This window comes from Capra hircus, chromosome 5, assembly GCF_001704415.2.
Source record: "Capra hircus breed San Clemente chromosome 5, ASM170441v1, whole genome shotgun sequence".
Lineage (NCBI taxonomy): Eukaryota > Metazoa > Chordata > Mammalia > Artiodactyla > Bovidae > Capra > Capra hircus.
The window spans coordinates 56,660,806-56,680,037 of NC_030812.1; the positions used below are offsets into that span (position 1 = coordinate 56,660,806).

Sequence of the window (19,232 nt, forward strand, 5' to 3'; positions counted from 1 at the left end):
TTCCTTGGAGTACAATGTCATGAACCTCTGCCATAGTTCTTCAGGCACTCTGTCTATCAGATCTAATCCCCTGAATCTATTTCTCAATTCCACTATATAATCATAAGGGATTTGGTTTAGGTCATACCTGAATGGTCTAGTGCTTTTCCCTACTTTCTTCAACTTCAATCTGAATTTGGCAATAAGGAGTTCATGATCTGAGCCACAGTCAGCTCTTGTTTTTGCTGACTGTATAGAGCTTCTTCATCTTTGGCTGCAAAGAATATAATCAATCTGATTTTGGTATTGACCATCTGGTGATGTCTATGTATAGAGTCTTTTCTTGTGTTGTTGAAAGAGGGTGTTTGCTATGACCAGTGCATTCTCTTGGCAAAACTCTGTTAGCTTTTGCCCTGCTTCATTCTGTTTTGCAAGGCCAGATTTGCCTGTTACTCCAGGTGTTTCTTGACTTCCTACTTTTGCATTCCAGTCCCCTATAATGAAAAGGACATCTTTTTGGGTATTAGTTCTAGAAGGTCTTGTAGGTCTGACAAAACGTGGCCCACTGGAGAAGGGAATGGCAAACCACTTCAGTATTCTTGTCTTGAGAACCCCATGAACAGTATGAAAAGACAAAAGGATAGGACACTGAAAGATGAACTCCCCAAGTTGGTAAGTGCCCAATGTGCTACTGGAGATCAGTGGAGAAATAACTCCAGAAAGAATGAAGAGATGGAGCCAAAGCAAAAACAACAACCAGTTGTGGATGTGACTGGTGATGGAAGTAAAGTCTGATGCTGTAAAGAGCAATATTGCATAGGAAACTGGGATATTAGGTCCATGAATCAAGGCAAATTAAAAGTGGTCAAACAGGAGATGGCAAGATTGAACATCGACATTTTAGGAATCAGCGAACTAAAATGAACTGGAATGGGTGAATTTAACTCAGATGACCATTATTTCTACTACTGTGGATAAGAATCCCTTAGAAGAAATGGAGTAGCCATCATAGTCAACAGGAATCCAAAATGCCTTACTTGAATGCAGTCTCAAAAATGACAGAATTATCTCTGTTTATTTCCAAGGCAAACCATTCAATATTACAGTAATCCAATTCTATGCCTCAACCAGTAATGCTGAAGAAGCTGAAGTTGAATGGTTCTTTGAAGACCTGCAAGACCTTCTAGAACTAACCACACAGTTGTCTCCAAAGTTGAAGAAACTTTGGTATCAATGTGACCTCCCAGCATTCAGATCCAAGATAGTACAGATGGAGATGGACCCTTCATTTGTGAATCCTTCAGGAGTCTAAACACACCAGATTCACCGTCCATCTAACAATCCATCGTGGTTTCTGCTAATTTGTAACCCACGTAATTGGAGTTAAAATTTATTTCTCAACTTTTGTTTTGGCTTCAAAACAATTATGCTTTTGGTCTTTTCTAGTTTCAATTTGCTAGTCAATGGGATATAGAAAATGATAGACTCTAGATGGAAGTGTCTCCAGTTTTCACTTCAACATAGTCTCATGGAAAACACAAAGCAGACAATATTGTATGGAATGGTAAAAAGGTAAATAGGACTGAAAAAAGCTTCAGGGATGGGGACAGAAAATAGTTAATATTTAAGAACAAAGTTAATGTTCCTATGTTGATTTTTCTTTGGATTTTCATAGCCTGAGTTTTACTGGCTGGATTTCTGGGGTTTAAGGGAAAAACACAGACTTTGGAATAAGACACTATGTCCTTGGGTTCAAATACGGGTTCTGTCACTTACTGATAAGTCTTAGACAAGTTATTTATTCTCTCTTGGTTTTTAATCCTTCACTAGTAATGAATTATTTTATAGGTTGTCTCTACCTATTAAATTCCCTAAGTTAAATGAATACTTGGCACAGTGCTTTGCATTTATAGAATGCTCAAGAACTGGTAGACTTACTATCATATCTTTATCATACATAACTATTCACGTTATGTCTTATATCTCCCTCGGTGTATAGTATGTTTTACATGTAGTAGGTACTCAACAAATGTTTGCTGAATCTCTGCTTTGTATGCATAGGCAGGTTGGGGTTTCTCTCCTATCCTGAAGGTACTCCTGGTGGAATAATCTCCTCCACTTCTCATTCTAGTTTGAAAATTCTTCTGTTCTGTAGTAACATCTTGAGCATTCTTGTTTGGTTTCCTCTCAGTTTTAAGCCTTGTTCATCTTAAAAAACGTGTGAAAGTGAAAGTGAACGCTAAGTTGTGTCCGACTCTTTGCAACCCCATGGACTATACAGTCCATGGAATTCTCCAGACCAGAGTACTGGAGTGTGTAGCCTTTTCCTTCTCCCAGGGATCTTCTCAACCCAGGTCTCCCGCATTGCAGGCTGATTCTTTACCAGCTGAGCCTCAAAACATTTAGTAGTTGGTATAATATGCTACAAGGAGGTCTCCCTCCCTCCTAGCAGAAAAGCGAGGCAAAGGAAGTCTGCAAAAACAACCAGGGGTGTTAAATTACTCATGTTTATTTATAACAGACCTTCAGCCAGTACAGTACAAAACTTACAGTAGTATATCTCCGTTACACAAATATTTACTTACAATATATTACATATACAAAATGCTTTGCAATAAGTCTCAAAAGCTAGTTTAACTCCTCTTGAGAAAGGAGAAAAACTCTTTAAAAAAAAAAAAGGAAGGGGGGCCCCAGAGGAAGAGGAAGAGGTGAAGGGGTAAGATCCAAGGAGACACCAAGCATAGGCTACAAATGAAACCCTGGGAGAGAGAGAAGAGAGGTGGTATTGCACTTACTTCTGTGTTTTATTTTTTCTTTTTGTTCTCATAACTTCTGATTAAAAATATATATTATATATATATATTATGTACACAAGGAAAGAAGCTGCCAGAAGTATTACAAAATCTCATCTGCAGCTTGGACACTGACACGAAAAAACAAAGGTCTGGAAAAGTGTCTATTTAGAAATTTTTTTGTGTGGTGTTGATTTTAAATATCAATATAAAAGGAAAACACCTCTTTTCTCCATGTGGGTTTCAATGTGTGTTTTTTCTTTTTCTTACTTTTTTTTTTTTTTTATGCAAAAGGAGCTAGGAGAGAGCATGAGGATGTTTGAGGTTCCAGAGCTGGAAGGCTCTGGAAAGTAGGATTTTGTACCTAAGACCCTGGTTAAAGTGCAGTGATGGTCTGGAGAGAGACAGAGTGCCCTTCTCTCCCCTCCTTAGCACCTGGTCTTGCCCTTCCAGTCTCTGCTCTCATGGGCTCAGAGTATGGCCTCAGAGCATAGTCCTTCATGTTCCAGGAGGTTACAGGTGCCAAAACTGACGGGGAGGGGATGAGGCACCCCAAGGCTCTGATACCCCAGAAGGGACTAGTCCTTATGAGGTGTCACCAAATACACAGCAGACGCAGAAGAGGTGGTGAAGGCAGGTCTAATAGCAAGGGGCTCGATAACCAGGAGAGTTGAGGGGAACCCCAGATATGAATCTCAACTCTGCTGCCATTCTGAAACAAGGAGCCAGTTCCCTGGGGGTGCTCTCAAGAAGACTTTCCCCTTCTCCAGAGACCACTCTCCTCCCAAGTGGCTCCCTGATCCCCTGCCCTTGGCAGCATCTGTTTATTGCTACATTGTCAAGGAGAAACAATCAATGCACAGTGTCCCTCCCTGACAATCTGGTTCTCTTGGGGAGACCACATAGTGGGGGAGAAGAGGAGAAAGAAGTTTTTAGGGTCTCCCTTCCCATAATAGGATAAGGTAGACTCTCTTAGAGCCCTTAAGAGCCCCAATCCCAGGGTCTGTCCCTTAGCCAACCCTTTACCATCCCCCTGAATTATCCCTGATAGGGAGTGAGAAAAGTAGGAGGCAAAAGAGCCAATAAGGAAAGGACATGTGGAAAGAAAAATGGAAGGGAAGAGAAAAGGGGAGAGAGAGAGAGAGAAGGACCAAGTGTTACAACTTGTGAGGTGTTCTGTTTGGTTTTTACTTTTTAATCTTTAAATATAGAAAAACAGGCTTTGGTTTGAATCTCAAGGAAGCAGAGAATGGGATGGCTGTGGCCTTGGGCAGGGAACTCTTGTCGAAAGAGACCTCCACTTGGTGGTGGAGCAATCTCCTCCTGCCCCCGTCTCACTATCTAGGTTACCCAAATAGCCAGGAGTCTCTGCAGCAGCCAGGAGAGTGCCCCCTCCTGCCCTACATCTGGGAGCTGAGTGTCGAGGGGGTAGCAAAGGATGACTCTCCCAGTTCAGTTGTGTCCATCCCATTCTTGCTGGCACAAGAGTGGAATGGGGAGAGGGGTGTATGCCCTTGCTCATCCTGGGGATAATTTTTGGTTATACTGAGAGTTAGGAGAGAGAAAAGAGACATCCTTTTCTCCCTGCCACTGATCCTAAGAACAGGGCCCAGGAGACCGGGGATGAGAGGGTGAATCCTGCTAGGGGGGAGAAGGCAGCATGACTTGGGGGCTGAGGATACCCCCTGTTATCAGGCAGCAACCCACCAGTTTCTCATAGGACAGGGACCTAGGAGCCCCTGAGAGCCCAAGTAGGTCACTAGAGTGAGGAAGTTTGAGAGGTGGGAGAGAAAGAGAGGAATTTTGACCCATTCCCTTCCCTGGTTCCCAGTTAGGCACCTGTGGCTCCACACGTGTCAGAGACAGAGGATTGCTGACCTAGCCTTGGCCCCTGAGAATATAAAGTTGGGGCATTCCAAGGAGAGAAAAACCACCACTGAGTAGACAGGCAGTTTGAAGAGAGTACAGCAGTGTTGGGGGTTGTTCGAGGAGAGGAGAGAGAAAGATCACACTGGAGAGGCAGATCCCGAATGTGGGCTTTGGGGAACTCTAATTCCTAGTGGGATGTCAAGAGGACCCTCAGTCCCAGGGTGCCTGGGGAGAATTCCTTCAGCCTCTCCTACTTCCAAATGAGGGATTTCTTCATTTGATCAGGAGTTGTGCAAGCTGCCTAAGGTGAGAGGGCACAAGAGGTATGGAGTACCAGGTTGAAGGGTCCCAGAGAGCAGAGGTAATGCCACAGAGCTAAGGTAGGAATAGAGAGAGCGATCAGCATCAAAAACGGAAGAATCAGATACGGCAAAAGATGAGGACCTAAATCAGGAAGCCCAAGGCCTCTTAGCACTAAGAGGAGCTTCCTACTCCTGGGGCTGTTGGAGAAAGCGCAAAGAGACAAATTAGGCCTAAAGTGGAAGGGGACTGGGCAGGAAGGTGGGAGTGTGGTAAGTGATATAAGTTAAAAAAAAAAAGAAGCAAGAAAAAACTCAACAAATTGTATTAATAAATAACTCAGTGAGTATGGTGGGATGAAAGGAGAAGAGAAAAAGGAGAAAGATGAGCAAAAGACCTGTTTCATCACAACGCTTAGATCAGTCAGTGGGGAGGAGGAGCATGGGTGAGGACGGGTCAGGGTCAAGGGTGAAGTCAGGTAGCCAGTGGTGGGGGCTATACAACCCAACTCCTAGAGACATGGTGAGGATAGGGCTAGCCTCCGCAGGCAGGGCAGTGGAGTGGTGGACGGAGGTGGGGCAGGAGGTCACTGGCCCACCTTGTGCTCCCCCCGGACAATGTGGGAAGAGAACTCGTACCGGTCCTGGCTGTGGTGGCCACAGATGTTGCACTCGAAAGGGTCTCGGAAGCCGTGGCAGCCCATGTGGATGGTGAACATGACGTGGTCCAGGAAGAGGACGCGGCAGTGCTCGCACTTGAAGGCCTTCACTGGCTCGCCGCTCTCGCCCACTACCCGGAGCACTTCCTTGGATGGGCCTGGGGTGCCCCGCAGTAGCCCCTCCTGTGGCTTGGGGTCCTCTTTGGCGTAGGCAGGACTGGGCCGGCCCACCACGATGGCAGGAGGAGGCTGGGGTGGGGGGCCCTGAGGGAGTGACACCACCCCCCCAACTCGATCTTCATGGTTGCTCTCTGTATCTGTGGAGTCCTGGCAGCCATTGCTGGGGGAGGCCCCAGGGTCAGTCAGGGGGCCTCGGGCCCGGTAGAGGAGGGGACCTCCATCAGCTAGATCCTCGGGCCCCTCACCTGCTTCCCGGGACCCCGGAAGCTCCAGTCGGCCAGGGAGGGGCTGCATTTGAGTGTAGACAGAGCTGATGACGGGTGTGAGTTCTGAGATGCAATTGGTGGGCGGGAGGCGGAGGGGACGCAGATGTTCGGCCCCCACGAAGGCCAGAGAACCTCCGAAGCCAGGCTCCAGGCTGTGGTGTGCCACCAGCTCCACGTCCTTCTCGTAGCCGCCCGAGTTCACATCGTAGGGGAGGTCTGAGAGGCTGAAGCGCATCTGCTTCTCACCTGTGGAGAGAAGGGTCTCAGGAGGGCTGACTCTGGGTAAGTCCAAGCTCCCCTAGGATTCCTTCTTTGTTTTCTTTCCCTGGGGATGGGTGTAACATTATTCACCACACCTCATTTACCTCCCACAAGGTCAGGTCCTCTGCGGGGCTGCTCCCCAACCCTGGGGTATAATCTTAGAGAAGGACTTGGTCCCAACCCACTGGTCTTGAAAACTTACTTCTTTCACTGCTCTCCATAAAGAGAGCTAATGGCCAGGGACCCCCATAAACACCTTTTCTCTCTGATTCTAAGGGCCCTTCTCTCAGTCCCCATAATCTGACTCAAAGGGCCCTTCTCTCAGCCCCCATAAACAGAAGTCCTTACCATTTTCAAAAACTGGAAAAGCCTGACCCCTAACCCTCTCCTCTTACAACCATCCTGAGAGCCCTCAACTCTGACCCATCTTCCCCCTCGTGAGGGATGTTCTCCTTCTTTACTCCCCGCCCCCCCCCATTCTGGGGATACATTCTGAACACTAAGAGACCATCAGGCTGGTCTCTTCCACCCCAAGCAAATCTCCAGACCCAGTTGGTCTAACAGCCACCAGTGCTAAGATTTAGACAAGTGGTGGCTTCCAGTTGATGTCTCCTCTCCAATTGGACTCTTACCTACAAACTTCTGGGGGGTGGAACGCTTGCGTTTGGTGAGGCTGTTGGCCAAACGGTCAATGAAAGTTGGCCTCTCAGAGGATGAGTGCAGCATGGAGTCTGGCACCATCTCCAGGTCCCGTATCTCATCACCTGGTGGGAGGGAGCAGGGGTGGGGTGGGGAGGGAGCAGGGGTGGGGTGGGGAGGGCGCAACAGGCAGGAGCATCTGAGCAGGAGAAGCAGGGGCCCAGCTGCCTTTGCCTGGAGAAAACCCGCAGGTCGCAGGTCGGTAGCTGAGGAAGGTCATATCGGATGCCTGGGAAATGGCACTCTGCTTACTGCACCCCATCTAGAGCTCACTACAGCACATTTCCGATGAGGTGGGGACAATTACATGCATCTGACCCTTGACTGCATACCTCCTGCGTGCTCTCTCTCTCTCCCATTAGACTGACAACATAGATGAAATCCTTCCTACCTCTGGATCTCCCTGCAGCACCCACCACAGGGCTCTGCACCAACTCGGGTGCTCGGCACATTTATTTATTCCGGAGATCCCATCCCTCTGTGAGGGTAGGTGCTGGGGTCGTCTCTGTCCTGCACTCCCTGATGGTCCTGCCTGCGGCCTCACCTGATTGGCCAACCAGAGCTTGGGCTTCAGTGCTGAGACTCTGCAGGTAGTTATGGCACCGCTCCTTGTGCTCCTCCAGGGTGCTCTGCTGTTTGTAGCTCCGGCCGCAGTAGTTGCACTTGTAGGGCTTGCCCACCGTAGGGGAGGAGACTGCAGAGGAGAGGGAAGAGAGGGCATCAGAGTCACTGCTCGCTGGTGCTGCAGAATCATCCAGGAGCAGGTATGCATGGGAGTGAGGAGGAAGGGACGTGGCTCAGTTGAGCTCTCTGGCTCATCTTTCTTTCCCCAGCTTCAGTGGCCAGCGTGAACAGATGGTGAAACCTTGAAGAAGAAAGACAACGCACCGGGATGGGAGGAGAGAGGGCACATGGCTTCGGACTGTTGGTGGCCCTCAAGATGGCCACATTGCTGTTCAAAGGAAGGAAGGACCCGGGGACTTTGCAGGGGATCATCCTTGGCAGGCAGGCTGGCCCCACCCCAGGATCTCAGAGTCTGGGGCCCAGACTGTGGTTTAACCTTTCCATGTGGCAGGCGGGTGTAAGGGCTGTTTGTCAGACAAGGGGATTTTTTTGCTTACGAACTATCTGCTTCAGTTTGGGGGAAACTGGTGGGCTGGGGTGACAGAAATGAGAGCCCTCAGCTCTGCCAGGGTGGGGAGGGGCATGTTCACTGACCTTTACTTATATTTTTACCTCCATCCCCGGCCTGGTTTTAACTGCTCAGTTTTCTTTTTCGCTACACTGAGATATACCAAGAGAGCCCCAGAAAAACCATCACTGATAGAGAAATTCTGAGAAGAGAAAAATAAAGAAAATAACCAGAGGAAAGTAAAGGAAGAAAACACCAATTTGGGGGGTCTTCGTTTTTTTTTTTTTTAAAAACAAAGAAGAGGTTATAAAAATTTTGTTTCCGGTGATAAAAAAAAAAAGGTTGGGAAAACTGAGATCAACACTTCCTTTGAAAACAACTTGAGAGAGGATATTTGTGAAAGTATGTTGCCACTACTGAGCAGGGAGACAGGAGAGGGTATCTTCAGGAGGCTGGTAATTACTACCGGCCTCTGCCCCTACTGACACACGCCTAACCTGGGCCTAGACTAAGTCACCTACTGCCTTTTTGCTCTTTTTCTGTAAACCCAAGCGGTTGGGGGATAAGATGAATGCCGTGGTCCTCGTCCACCCAAGACTCGGGGAGATGGTCTAACATCTGAGAGGGGAACTCCCTTTTCTTTCCTATAGTGTAGGCTGTGATAGAAAATATCTCACAGAGATAAGACCCAACGCTTAGATCAGTGTATCTCTGTCCACCTGTGTCCCTAAAACGTCCTATACAACAACATCCAGTGTCCTCCCAGCTGGCTTCGCTGTGGTTGGTAAGAATTCTAGGGGGCCAAGCCATCCTTGTTCCAAACCAGCAGGGGGAGCCACCCTTTTCCCCAGAAAAGGAGTCTGACTTGCTCGCACCTACCGCTCACACCTGCCATTAATTGGATTCCAGCGAGGCTGTGGAATAGCTCTGTGATAATAACATCTACCTTGGAATTGTTATGAAGATCACATGAGGGAGGAGACACATGTAAAATATTTGTAGATTATAATGCCTGAATCAATAATGATCTTTCTCCCTAGTTCTCCACATACATAGAGAGAAAGGTCTCAATTCCAAAGTAAGAGAATCTAGAACAAGGTAGGTTGCTGGGGAAATCTGGAACAAGAGCGTGGTGAGGTGACTGTTCTGGCCCTTTAAATCCTGGCCCAGGAGAGTTTAAGAAGAGGGAAAAAAAACAAGGAAAGTTTCCAAGGACAGACCCTACTAATTGTTTCCCCTCTGCCCTTCTTGCTTCCTTTTCCCAATCTTGAGCTCTCTCCTTCCTGCCAGCTCAGCTCCTGGCCTTTTCCCAAGTCCAAGTCAAAAGCTTAAAACTTAGTGAAAGGCTTCAAAAGTGCTGTCTGTCCAGCTGATCCAGAAAGATGTTGACTTAACCTGTCTTGGCTGGGGCTAGGAAACCTGGTTAGTCCAGGGTCCCTGGCAGTGTTCCCAACACTGACCTCCAGGCACCCTCTGGATTTTCTCTTGCCTCTAGGAAGGTAACAACCTCGTGAGAAGGGAAAAAGAAACGGGATACTCTTTCCCTAGGCTTCCTTTCTTCCAGTTTGAGAGGCCTGTGGAAATTTACAGGAACCAGCCGGAAGTCTCAGGGAGGACAGACAGAGGTTGTCAGAGACCTCTGGTGTTTGTGCGGGGTGGTGAAGATGGTGACAGGTGTGGGGCTGGAGTACATGAGAGTGGAAGGAGGGGTGTCCCTGGTGCTCAGAAGGGAGGGTGATAGGCCCCGGATGGTTCTGGCATCAGCATGAATGTTAAAAGCCAAGTTAGGGAGGGTGACTATTGACAGCCAGGAACATCACCCATGTCCCTCTTGCTCCATGTTGCAGAGCATGGCAGATGTAAAATATCCCGTCAAAGAGCCCCAAATGCCCTGGGGCCTGCTGCTCTGTTCTGGGAGTGCTCTGCCCCCCTCAGTGGTAGACACTGTAACCCTCCAATACTAGAGAAGTGGCTGAGTTCTATTTATTGGGTGTTCCGGACTTGCGGCCTACCCGAGTGTGTGCGGAGGTGGCCAGTGAGCGCGTCGCGCCGGCGGCAGGCATAGTTGCAGAAGGGGCACTTGAAGGGCTTCTCCCCGGAGTGCAGCTTGATGTGACGCAGCAGGTTGCCCTTCTGGGTGAAGGAGGCACCACACTGGTTGCAGTGGAAGGGCCTTTCCCCTGTGAGGGGAAGAAGAGATCACAGACGAGCGAGGGTGAGGAACTTTGAAGGTTGAACCTAGTCCCTTACCCTCTGCTCTACCCAGCCCAGGGAAGGAAGGTGCTCAGAACACATTTGCAAGGCAGGGCAGTACCACACACACACACACAAATGCTGCTTGAAAAGGACCCCTTGGGTACAGTCTCACCCTGAGAACTGGACTAGAGGTGTGTGGCAGGGCAAAGGGTACCAGGCCTGGAATGCTGGGCCTAAGACTGTTAGCAAGAACTGAGCCCCGCAGGGCCTGCTCTGCCCCAGGAGCCTGGAGCCCAAGATGGCTGTGAAGAGGCTTCTGTTTTCCTTTATTTAAAAACTCATGAGACAGGGACTTCCCCTAGTGGTCCGGTGGTTAAGACTCAGCGCTTCCACGGTAAGGGGCACAGGTTTGATCCCTGGTGGGGCACCAAGTTCCCACATGCCAACTGGCATAGTGAAAAAAACCCCATAAGACAGAAGAGCCCAAACAATACCTTGCTGGACTATAGGATTGTTCTTCTTTTTGTAAAAAAAATTTATTTATTTGGCTATGCCCAGTCTTAGTTTCAGCACTTGGATCTTTGCTCTCCGTTATAACATGTAGGACCTTTAGTTGTGGCACCTCTGAGTGTGGCATGTGGGATCTAGTTCCCTGATTAGGGATCGAACCCATGCCCCCTGAAGTGGAAGTTTGGAGACTTAACCCCTAGACCACCAAGGAAGTCCCCTATAGGACACTTCTTGAGGCAACACGTCTTCCCCTCCATCACCTCCTGAGACAAACACCAGCTTGCCTTTATAACTATAGTTGAGGAAAGTGCCAGGAAGTACAGGTGTTGATGGAGTCCAGATTTCACCCCCCACCTTTTTTTAGCAGCTAGAAACAGTGCTGGGAGAGACCTCCCCTTCCTGAGACGACCCCGCTTGGCCTGGGCCTAGGGCGCCTGCCGTACTCACCCGTGTGGCTGCGCTTGTGCACCATGAGCACGTTGGGTCCAATGCAGACCATGCCGCAGACGTCACACTTGAGCTTGCCATTGGGCAGGCGGATGCCCCCAGGGGAGTGAGGCTCAGGCCCGCTTCCATCACAATAGCCCAGTGGCTCCGACAAGGAGTCTTCCACGATCACACTGTCATCCTTCTCCAGGAGACGCTCGTCCGGCCCCAGCAGTCTGCTCGACTCCTCATCACTGTACATCTCCACCTTGATGGAGTTGGCTGGAGGGTGGGAGCGTGTTTAGGATAGAGACAGACCAAGGAGGGAGCCTGCCCGCGGGCCAGAGAGGCCCTCCTTAAGTCCCAAAGGCTGTCTCCAAGCCCTGAGACATTCAGGCTTTAAGAGAAGCCGATCTCCTAAGTATCCTGGGTGGTGCTATGGGGTCCTGCTGGGACTTGAGACAAGCTTTTGTCCTCCTCTCCCACCCACGGGGTAAACAGGTTTCCAGAGGAAAAAAGTTGGGGTACATGGGATGTCTTCAGTTACTGGAGAGAGGAGGAGACTAAGGGGAGCCTTTTCCTCCACTCTCTTGTCATTAAGGAAGATGTCTGGCTTGGCCCCGGGCAGGAAGCCAGGGAGTAACACTGGCGGGAAAATGGTCCTAGGATGACGGAGACGGCGGGCTGAAAAGAGAGCAAAACTGGAAGACAGACATAGCTCACGTTATCCTCCCACCCCATAGGGCCGGACACCTCTATTCTCCTCTGTGAAAATCTGGAGAGGGGACTGGAGGAGGGAGGAGCCATTGAGGAGAGAGCTTTGGCTCTGGCTCTGACCTACATTCCTGGCTATTCCAACCATTTAGAGAATGTCACAGATCCAGGGCCAGCGAGGAGGGGCAGTCATGGGGACCCTGTCTGGCAGGAGACCGGCGGGGGTGAGGAGGGGATCCTTCTCATCTCTATTTCCTATGTAACTCCAGCTCATGACCACTTCCATCTGCTCAGTTCCAGAGTTTTTCTTTGGAGCCTTTACCTTAATCCCACCCGTGCCTCTTTCAATTCCACCCTAGTCATAGGCAGCGAAGGTTCACCCCACCCTCAGAAGTCACAGAAACCCTAGACATGGAGCTCCTTAGTGCTGTTAGGTACTCTGGGCCGGAAATCAGACGGAGGCAGTGAGTGGGAAATGGCTGCCATGGAAGGCGAACTGAGGGCCAGACACACACTGGGTGCCCAGGGCCCGGGAGGCTGGAGGCTGCACTTACCACTGAGTGAGCGGCTGGGAGAAGAGTGCTGGCTGTTGGGGGTGCTCACTGAGGGCCCCACTGGGGCCCCAAGGAATTCCTTCTCCAGAGATGAGTCCCCGCTACCTTGGAGGAGAGAACAAGAAGGAAGGTGAAGCTGCAGCTCGAGCCATTTTCCGTCTACGCCTGATCTCTTCAAAGTTCAGTTACATTTCACAAACATTTATCTTGTAGCCACGTACGAGGCAGCGTTGTATGTAGGGCACCATACCTTGTGCCCTCGTCAGCCTGGGTGCCCGGCGCTGACTTCTGCGAGCTCAGTGGCTGTGCCTTGCCCACCCTACCTTCATCTAGGCCTGAGGGGAAGAGCATCACTGCCTGACGTCCACAGGAAGCAGGGCTGGGGCTAGGCGGGCTGGGGTGGAGAGGAAAATGGGGGCCTTGCGAGGGAGGCAGTTCAGGACAGACGTTCTTCCCTACTGTTACTCTCTGGAGCCCCCGACACCGGATTCGGGATCTGCAGGAAGGGCGGCTGGAATTGTCCCTGAATCTAATGATAATAATAGTAATCATAATGATAGCAGCTAACATTAATTGAGTGCTTACTACATGCCAGGCATCATTCTATGCACTTTAAAAGAATTATCTCATTGAATCTTTACAACAACCCTGTGAAGTAAGGGCTGGTATGATCTTTAATTTTACAGATGAGGAAACTGAGGCACAAAAACAGCTCTGTTACTTGTTCAAGGTCACAGAGCTGGTAGTGGTGGAACCCGGATCTGATCGCAAATAGTAAGTACCCGTGTCTTTAACTCTCATCTGTGTAGAGCTAACTGGGAGTCACTGTTTCAGAAGGCAAGACCTGGGTCCATCTCACCCTAAAATCAGCAAAAATGTAGCTATTCTAGAAAACCTCCATCTGATAGTATTCCAATCACATAGTTACTACTTGACATTCCCTTGACAGTGAAATAATCAGTGTATTCTCAATATATATGCATTTTAATTTGTTGACAAATAGCTTTGTAAAAATACTTTCTAAGAGTGTCACGTAGTTTTTAAAAATCAGATAACATACCTGAAGGTACGAATCATGTCTTTTAAAAAAACCCTCCTCCCCACAATCTTCTGCACAAATATACATGTGAAATAAAACACATGTAGATAAACACAGACACAGACATATATCACATAGGTAGATAGACATAAAGAGAACATACCTATGGGGATAAACACTGGGCTAGCCGTCTACATTATTTGCTAACATAAACATGCATAGATGTGTGCACACAGGTCTAAATATGGAAGACAGAGAGAGAGAGAGAGAGAGAGAAACCCTAAAATTCATCCCTAAAGTCCACCTATTAGCACTTTACCCAATTTCCCAGCTATGCACATACTTACTTTCACAAAATAAAGATTCCATTATAAAATGGTTGGAGTCTTGGGCCTGAGGCAAGAAATCCGGAACACACCCTCCTGAGGGATCCCTCTCCAGCTTTGGTCAGTGGGAAGAAAACAACCACTCAGGACTTTGGGACCATTTCCCATTCATCTCCTCTACTAAAAGTCCCATTTCCCCCACTCTAGCCCATCAAAGCCTGAGGACATTTATTCACTACCTATCGAAGAAGCCTTATGGCTTGAAACCAAGGTTCCCCAGCTGTGGCTCTTTAGATGAGCCGTGGTTATCTAAAAAAAAAAAAAAAAAAAATGTTGCCCCCTATAAATACCACACACATATCACCAAGTGAGCATCTCAGAGCTGTGGGTTGAGACCTATAGACTCAGACCCAGTTTTTAAAATATGTCCTTTTAACTGAGTAGGATTTGCTAAGGTTGGAAGGGCTGACTTGTCCTAAATCACTGGATGTTAGTAATGGGGGAAGAACAGGGCTCCGGGGCCTGGTGCTAAGTCCGACCCTAAAAGAATGAGTGAGGTTGCTGGAAATCCATCGCTGGTCCCAGCCTACTGGGCTGAGGCTGCCTCTTGGGGCCTGGGGCTTGATATATGGGGAAAACATCCTTAAAGGGATATTTAGGGACAGTAAGGGGAAACATTCTCTTCGGCTCTCCCTCTTAAGGCCTGGGTACAGGAGGAGCAGGTACTTCCAGGGTCACACCTGTAGTTCAAGAGGCTCTTTGATGCCATTGCCCTCCCTAGGATACAGGTAAGAGGTGAAACAGGCTCAGGTCGACTTTTACGGGACTAATACCTGAAATAAATCCATTTCAGGGGTTAGAAAGTCTTCGGGGGCTCCAGGGATTTTGAGTTTTAGCCGGATGGTGAAGAGAACAAGAGTCCAATTTAGGAAGTTCAGCAGTTCCTCTCTCGGCCCCAGAAAACCCAGAGAGGGAATTTCAAACGCCTGGGACTCCCGAGAAATCCCAGACTATCAAAGCCAAGAATTAGGGTTGCCCTTAGGTCTCAGAGAAATTTTCTTGGTCAAAGTCATCCTAGGTTGGCTGAATCCAAACCCCCTGGAGGGCAAAGCCAAATCATGAGGTTCACATCAGAGGAACCAGGAGGTGGGTAAAGGAAAAGCAGTAAGGAGAGAAAGGAACTGGAGCAGTGTCCCACCAGCTAGATGTGTTTTCCAGCTGAGGGGGCCCAGCCCTCCGGTCCTGCTGCCCTTCCTCCATTCCTCCAAACAGAGGGAGGAGCCAGCTGTGGGGTCCCAGCGCCTCCACGCTTTTCTGAAGGGACCTCGTCCTAACTGCTTTGCCTTCTTGACCATGGGCTCCAGGGGGCGGGATGCTAGCCTGCTGGCAGGGAAGAGTGGGGACAGGAGCAGAGAAAGACGCCCATCCCCAGCTCTATTGTGGGGAGGAGGCTGAGGCCCCTCGCATCTCAGTTCCAGGCAGAGGCATCTGCTGTCGGGGGACCCTTCTTTACCTAGGTTCTTTTATGACCCATTCCCACCCCAGCCTGTCTCGGCATTTCATCCCAGGCAGCTCTACATCTGTCCCCAAGGCCTAATCAAGATGTCACCACAAGCTTGCACTGACCAAGTCGCAGCCTTTGCTTAGCAACACCAAACACCCTTCCCCATCCTCCGCAAGTGTGAGGAGGAACGCCCCCTCCCCCGCTCCACACACAGCCCCCAGTCCTCTCCCTCTCCTCAGGCTCGGGGAGTTGTTACTGAATTGGCTCCCCAGCCCCAGCAGCAGCCCCCCCTCCCCGCCCCCCTCCACTAGCCACCTTCTGCCTGAACTTACATTATCCTTCCCTTGCCGGTGAGACCCTGGGGTGCGAGCGCGGCCGCCGCCTTGGAAACGGCGAGCGAGTGCGGGTGGTGTGTGCATGTCTGCGTCTCGGTGGCAGGCAGGGGTGAGCCCAGCCACTCACCTTCCAGGAAGCGTGGATTCCTGGAAGTGAGGGGAACCGCCGTCATTTCGCAGGCAGCGGCAGCGGCTCGGTGAGCAGAGGCCCACGGCTGCAGCCAGCGAGAAGAACTCAGCCCAGGGTGTGTGTGTGTGTGTGTGTGTGTATATGAGTGTGTGTGTGCGTGTGTGTGTGTGTGTGTGTGTGTGAGTGTGTGAGAGAGAGAGAGAGAGGGTGCGAGAGGTGGGGGGGAGAGAGAGAGAGAGAGCGCGCAAGCAGCACACGCTTGAATGTGCCTGGGGAGGGGGCTGGAGAGAATGTGTCTGTGCCTCTGGTGGGGGGGTTGGGGGGTCGCTAGGCTACAGCATCCCTTTCTCAAGACGGTGAAGGGCTTGGGGTGGGGGGTGCACAGGGAGGGAGGCAGATGCTGCTGCCCTCGTGCCCAGCAGACAAAGAGGAACTGCACAACAAATGCCTGAGAGACACAAGAGTGTGTGCAAGAGAGAGAGGGAGATGGATGGGCCTGCTGGGTAGGGGGAGAAAGAGGGGGGCCCCAGGGAAGGCCCAATCCTTTGCCAGCTGGGGAAGACAAGGCCTCAGAGGTCATGGGGCCCAGGACAAGGGGCAGCTTCAAGGCTCCAGATCAGCAGAAAGCCCCTCCCCCACCAAACTCAGGCCCTTGTCTTCCCTCCTTTTCTTCCTCCTCCAGGAGGGAGGTCACTCTCCAGATTGGGGGGGGTTGGGGTGGGCGGGACTAACAACCTCCCCCTTCCTAGAAGCCAGAGGGCCCTGCACAGTCTGATCTCGGGGCTAGTGTTGCACTGTGGCCTGGAGCCCTTTTGGATCCCAAGCAAAGTGCTGCTCCGGTCTCCCCACCTCCCCTCCCCTCCTGTGCCCCTGGGGCCCCAGCCGCCGACAGCCCTGGATGAATCCGCCCTCCATCAAGACAAGGCCTCGGCTCCCTTCCCTTCCAGAAGAGCTGCTCACGGCCGCCGTGCTGACCTACTTTGGAAGACTAGATTTTCTGATTCCAAGAATTAGGGGGTGGGAGGGGCTGGGAAACTTTGGGCTGCCTACCTCTGGACCCCTTTCTTCCAAGGTTCCCTTAAACATTTCACAGTCCCAGAAAACTTCGAACAAGCACTGCTCAGTCAATTAATTGCATGAGCTGGGTTTGAGCAACTCAGTTTCCCTAGAAAGACAGGGAGTGGGGGCGGGGAGAGCATCTGTGTGGTAAATGAATGGACTCCTCCTTTCTTCCCTCTCTTCCCGCCCCCCACCCCACTGCCCTCGACCCACCCCAGGGAATGATCTTTCCAAAGAAAGAGATAAGGAAGAGGTGGACTTTCTGGAATCGGTTCTGTGTGGCGAAAACCTCTTTGGAGAACAGGAGAGATTCCCCCTTCATCAGTTGGCCAGGCAAGGGAAAGTCCCCTGTGTAGAGGCAGAAGAGTGGTGGGGGCAGGGGTACGGGGGGGCAGCTCTCAGGAGACCCTCACATGGACTGTCTCAGCCATGTCTGCTCCTGCAGGGGCTGCTTTTCAGAGCTCATGTGAGCCCTTCCTTGACTCCCAGCCCCCCTCCCCTAGTCCCCATCCCTCTCTATGGTAGCTGCTGACATCTACAATTCTCAAAACACAGGTGAGTGGTTTCTGGCCTCCACTTTCATTCAAAAACAATCCTTTGCTGAGGACTCTTCTCATCTAGGAAGTGCCAACCTGCTGAAAGCCGGGAAAGCTTGGTTTCATAGCACAGTGATGCCAATACACTCAGTTTTCTTCTAATATCCAATGTTCTCCAGAGATAGGCTGAAAAGTGCTCCATGGGCTATTTCCTCAGCTAGGTTCCCAGTTTCTCACTTGCCTGCCCTAGGGTAGGGACTAGTTTTCCTCTGAGTGTTCTCAGCTCCAAGGCAGGGTCCTGAGAACAGGTGTTGCTCAATAGTGGTTTTCTGAATAGGCCCACCTCAGCAGGAGGCAGGAGGATTGGCTGGCTCCTTAGAAGAGACATGACTTTAGCTCCAATAAAGTCTCTTTCAACTGAATCAGTCCACTTGATCCCTGTTACTCTGTCCAGCATGTAGCAGGTATCAAATGCCTGTACCAATTCCAACTCCTTCCCTCCTTAAAAGAGAAAGGGGTCAGAGTCAACTTATCTTGACATTATTTGGGTGCTGCCAATAACTCTCATATGTGTGTCTGGCCCATCTTGCTATCTCCCTTAGTGCATGCCCATAATTCCTCCATTGATCCCACTTTTGAAGTAAAAAAAAATAAACTATAGGTCATTACTACAATGGTGCTTGGATTACTGATGGGGATACGTGTTATGTCAAAACCCAATTCTGGATTCCGTTATTTCTTACAATCATTTCCTGCCCTAAAATTCTAATGGTCCCCAAAATGGTTCCTTCCCATCCCAGAGACAAATTCTGTCTTAGGCCATTTTCTACACCCTCGGAGAGAGAGCCAAATGAGGTTCCTCATTTCTTTTCATCTTGTGAAACTAAGAGGATCGTGATTACTTTCATATCCCTAAAAGCCATCCATACTACAAGCCGGGATCTCTTCTGCCTCATAAGAGTATTTGGCAGGTATAAAAAGCTTTATGATCACGGAAAAGATAGGGGGAGAATTGGTCTCCCTCTCTCTTTACTTCAAATGTGTAAGCTCTTGGCCCACTGGCTGAATTCAGACTGTAGACAAATTTGGCTTGCCCCATGGAACATTTCTTAAAATACAAAGTTATTATTTTTAAAGGGAGACATTCCATATAAAATCCTGATTTCTGATTTCTTTTGAAAAACTGGAAGCTTTGGCCACATTGGATACACATTCCAGTGGACCCTGCAGAGCTGTTGCTCCTTGAGGAAGGACATGTTCTCTCCAGTCCATGACTGTCCCCATTACTCTCTTCTGCTCATTATCTGAGCCCACTTCACTCTGTTACATCTTACCTGGCCCCTGCAGGCCTTTGAGGTTTGAAACCCTGGGTGTCATGTTTGGTTAGTGACCTCAGCACAGGAGAAGGAACCAGATCTTGCTTCCACTACTTTGTTTCAAATCTCTTCTCTCTAATAGTCTCCACTCACAGTACCTCTCTTATTTCCTTCCCCTGCTCCTATCCTCCAAGAAGTCTGGGAAGAGAATCACTTTTTAGGGAATGTAAAATTAACAAAACAAACCACTCTATCTAGCACTACCAAAAGTGACAGTTTCAAGACTGTGGTGCACTGGGAGGTCATGTGCTAAGCTGAAGGCTCTCCACTCTGCTCCACAGGAGAGCGTGCTCCCAGCCCTTGACAAACAGAAAGCACAAAAGGTCATACCAGACATATAGGAGCGGCCATTGCAGTCTTCTATGTCCATCTTAGAAAGACTCTGCTGGAA

The 19,232-nt window shown here is 49.7% G+C and overlaps 1 protein-coding gene across 3 annotated transcripts; it reads right to left on the reverse strand.

The window, feature by feature from the left end:
• IKZF4 (IKAROS family zinc finger 4) lies at positions 2,469–19,220 on the reverse strand. 3 transcript variants are annotated; one of them, XM_018048093.1, is made up of 8 exons: positions 15,738–17,070; positions 13,923–14,016; positions 12,537–12,641; positions 11,290–11,550; positions 10,149–10,316; positions 7,549–7,698; positions 6,938–7,069; positions 2,469–6,290 (listed from the first exon to the last, which is right to left on the reverse strand). In XM_018048093.1, exons 1-8 carry the CDS (start codon positions 15,822–15,824, stop codon positions 5,527–5,529), a joined length of 1,761 nt encoding a protein of 586 aa, XP_017903582.1. In that variant the 5' UTR covers positions 15,825–17,070; the 3' UTR covers positions 2,469–5,526. The 3 variants fall into 3 exon arrangements, with proteins under 3 accessions (XP_017903582.1, XP_013819412.1, XP_017903581.1); XM_013963958.2 differs by lacking the exons at positions 13,923–14,016; positions 15,738–17,070 and adding an exon at positions 19,172–19,220; XM_018048092.1 differs by lacking the exon at positions 13,923–14,016.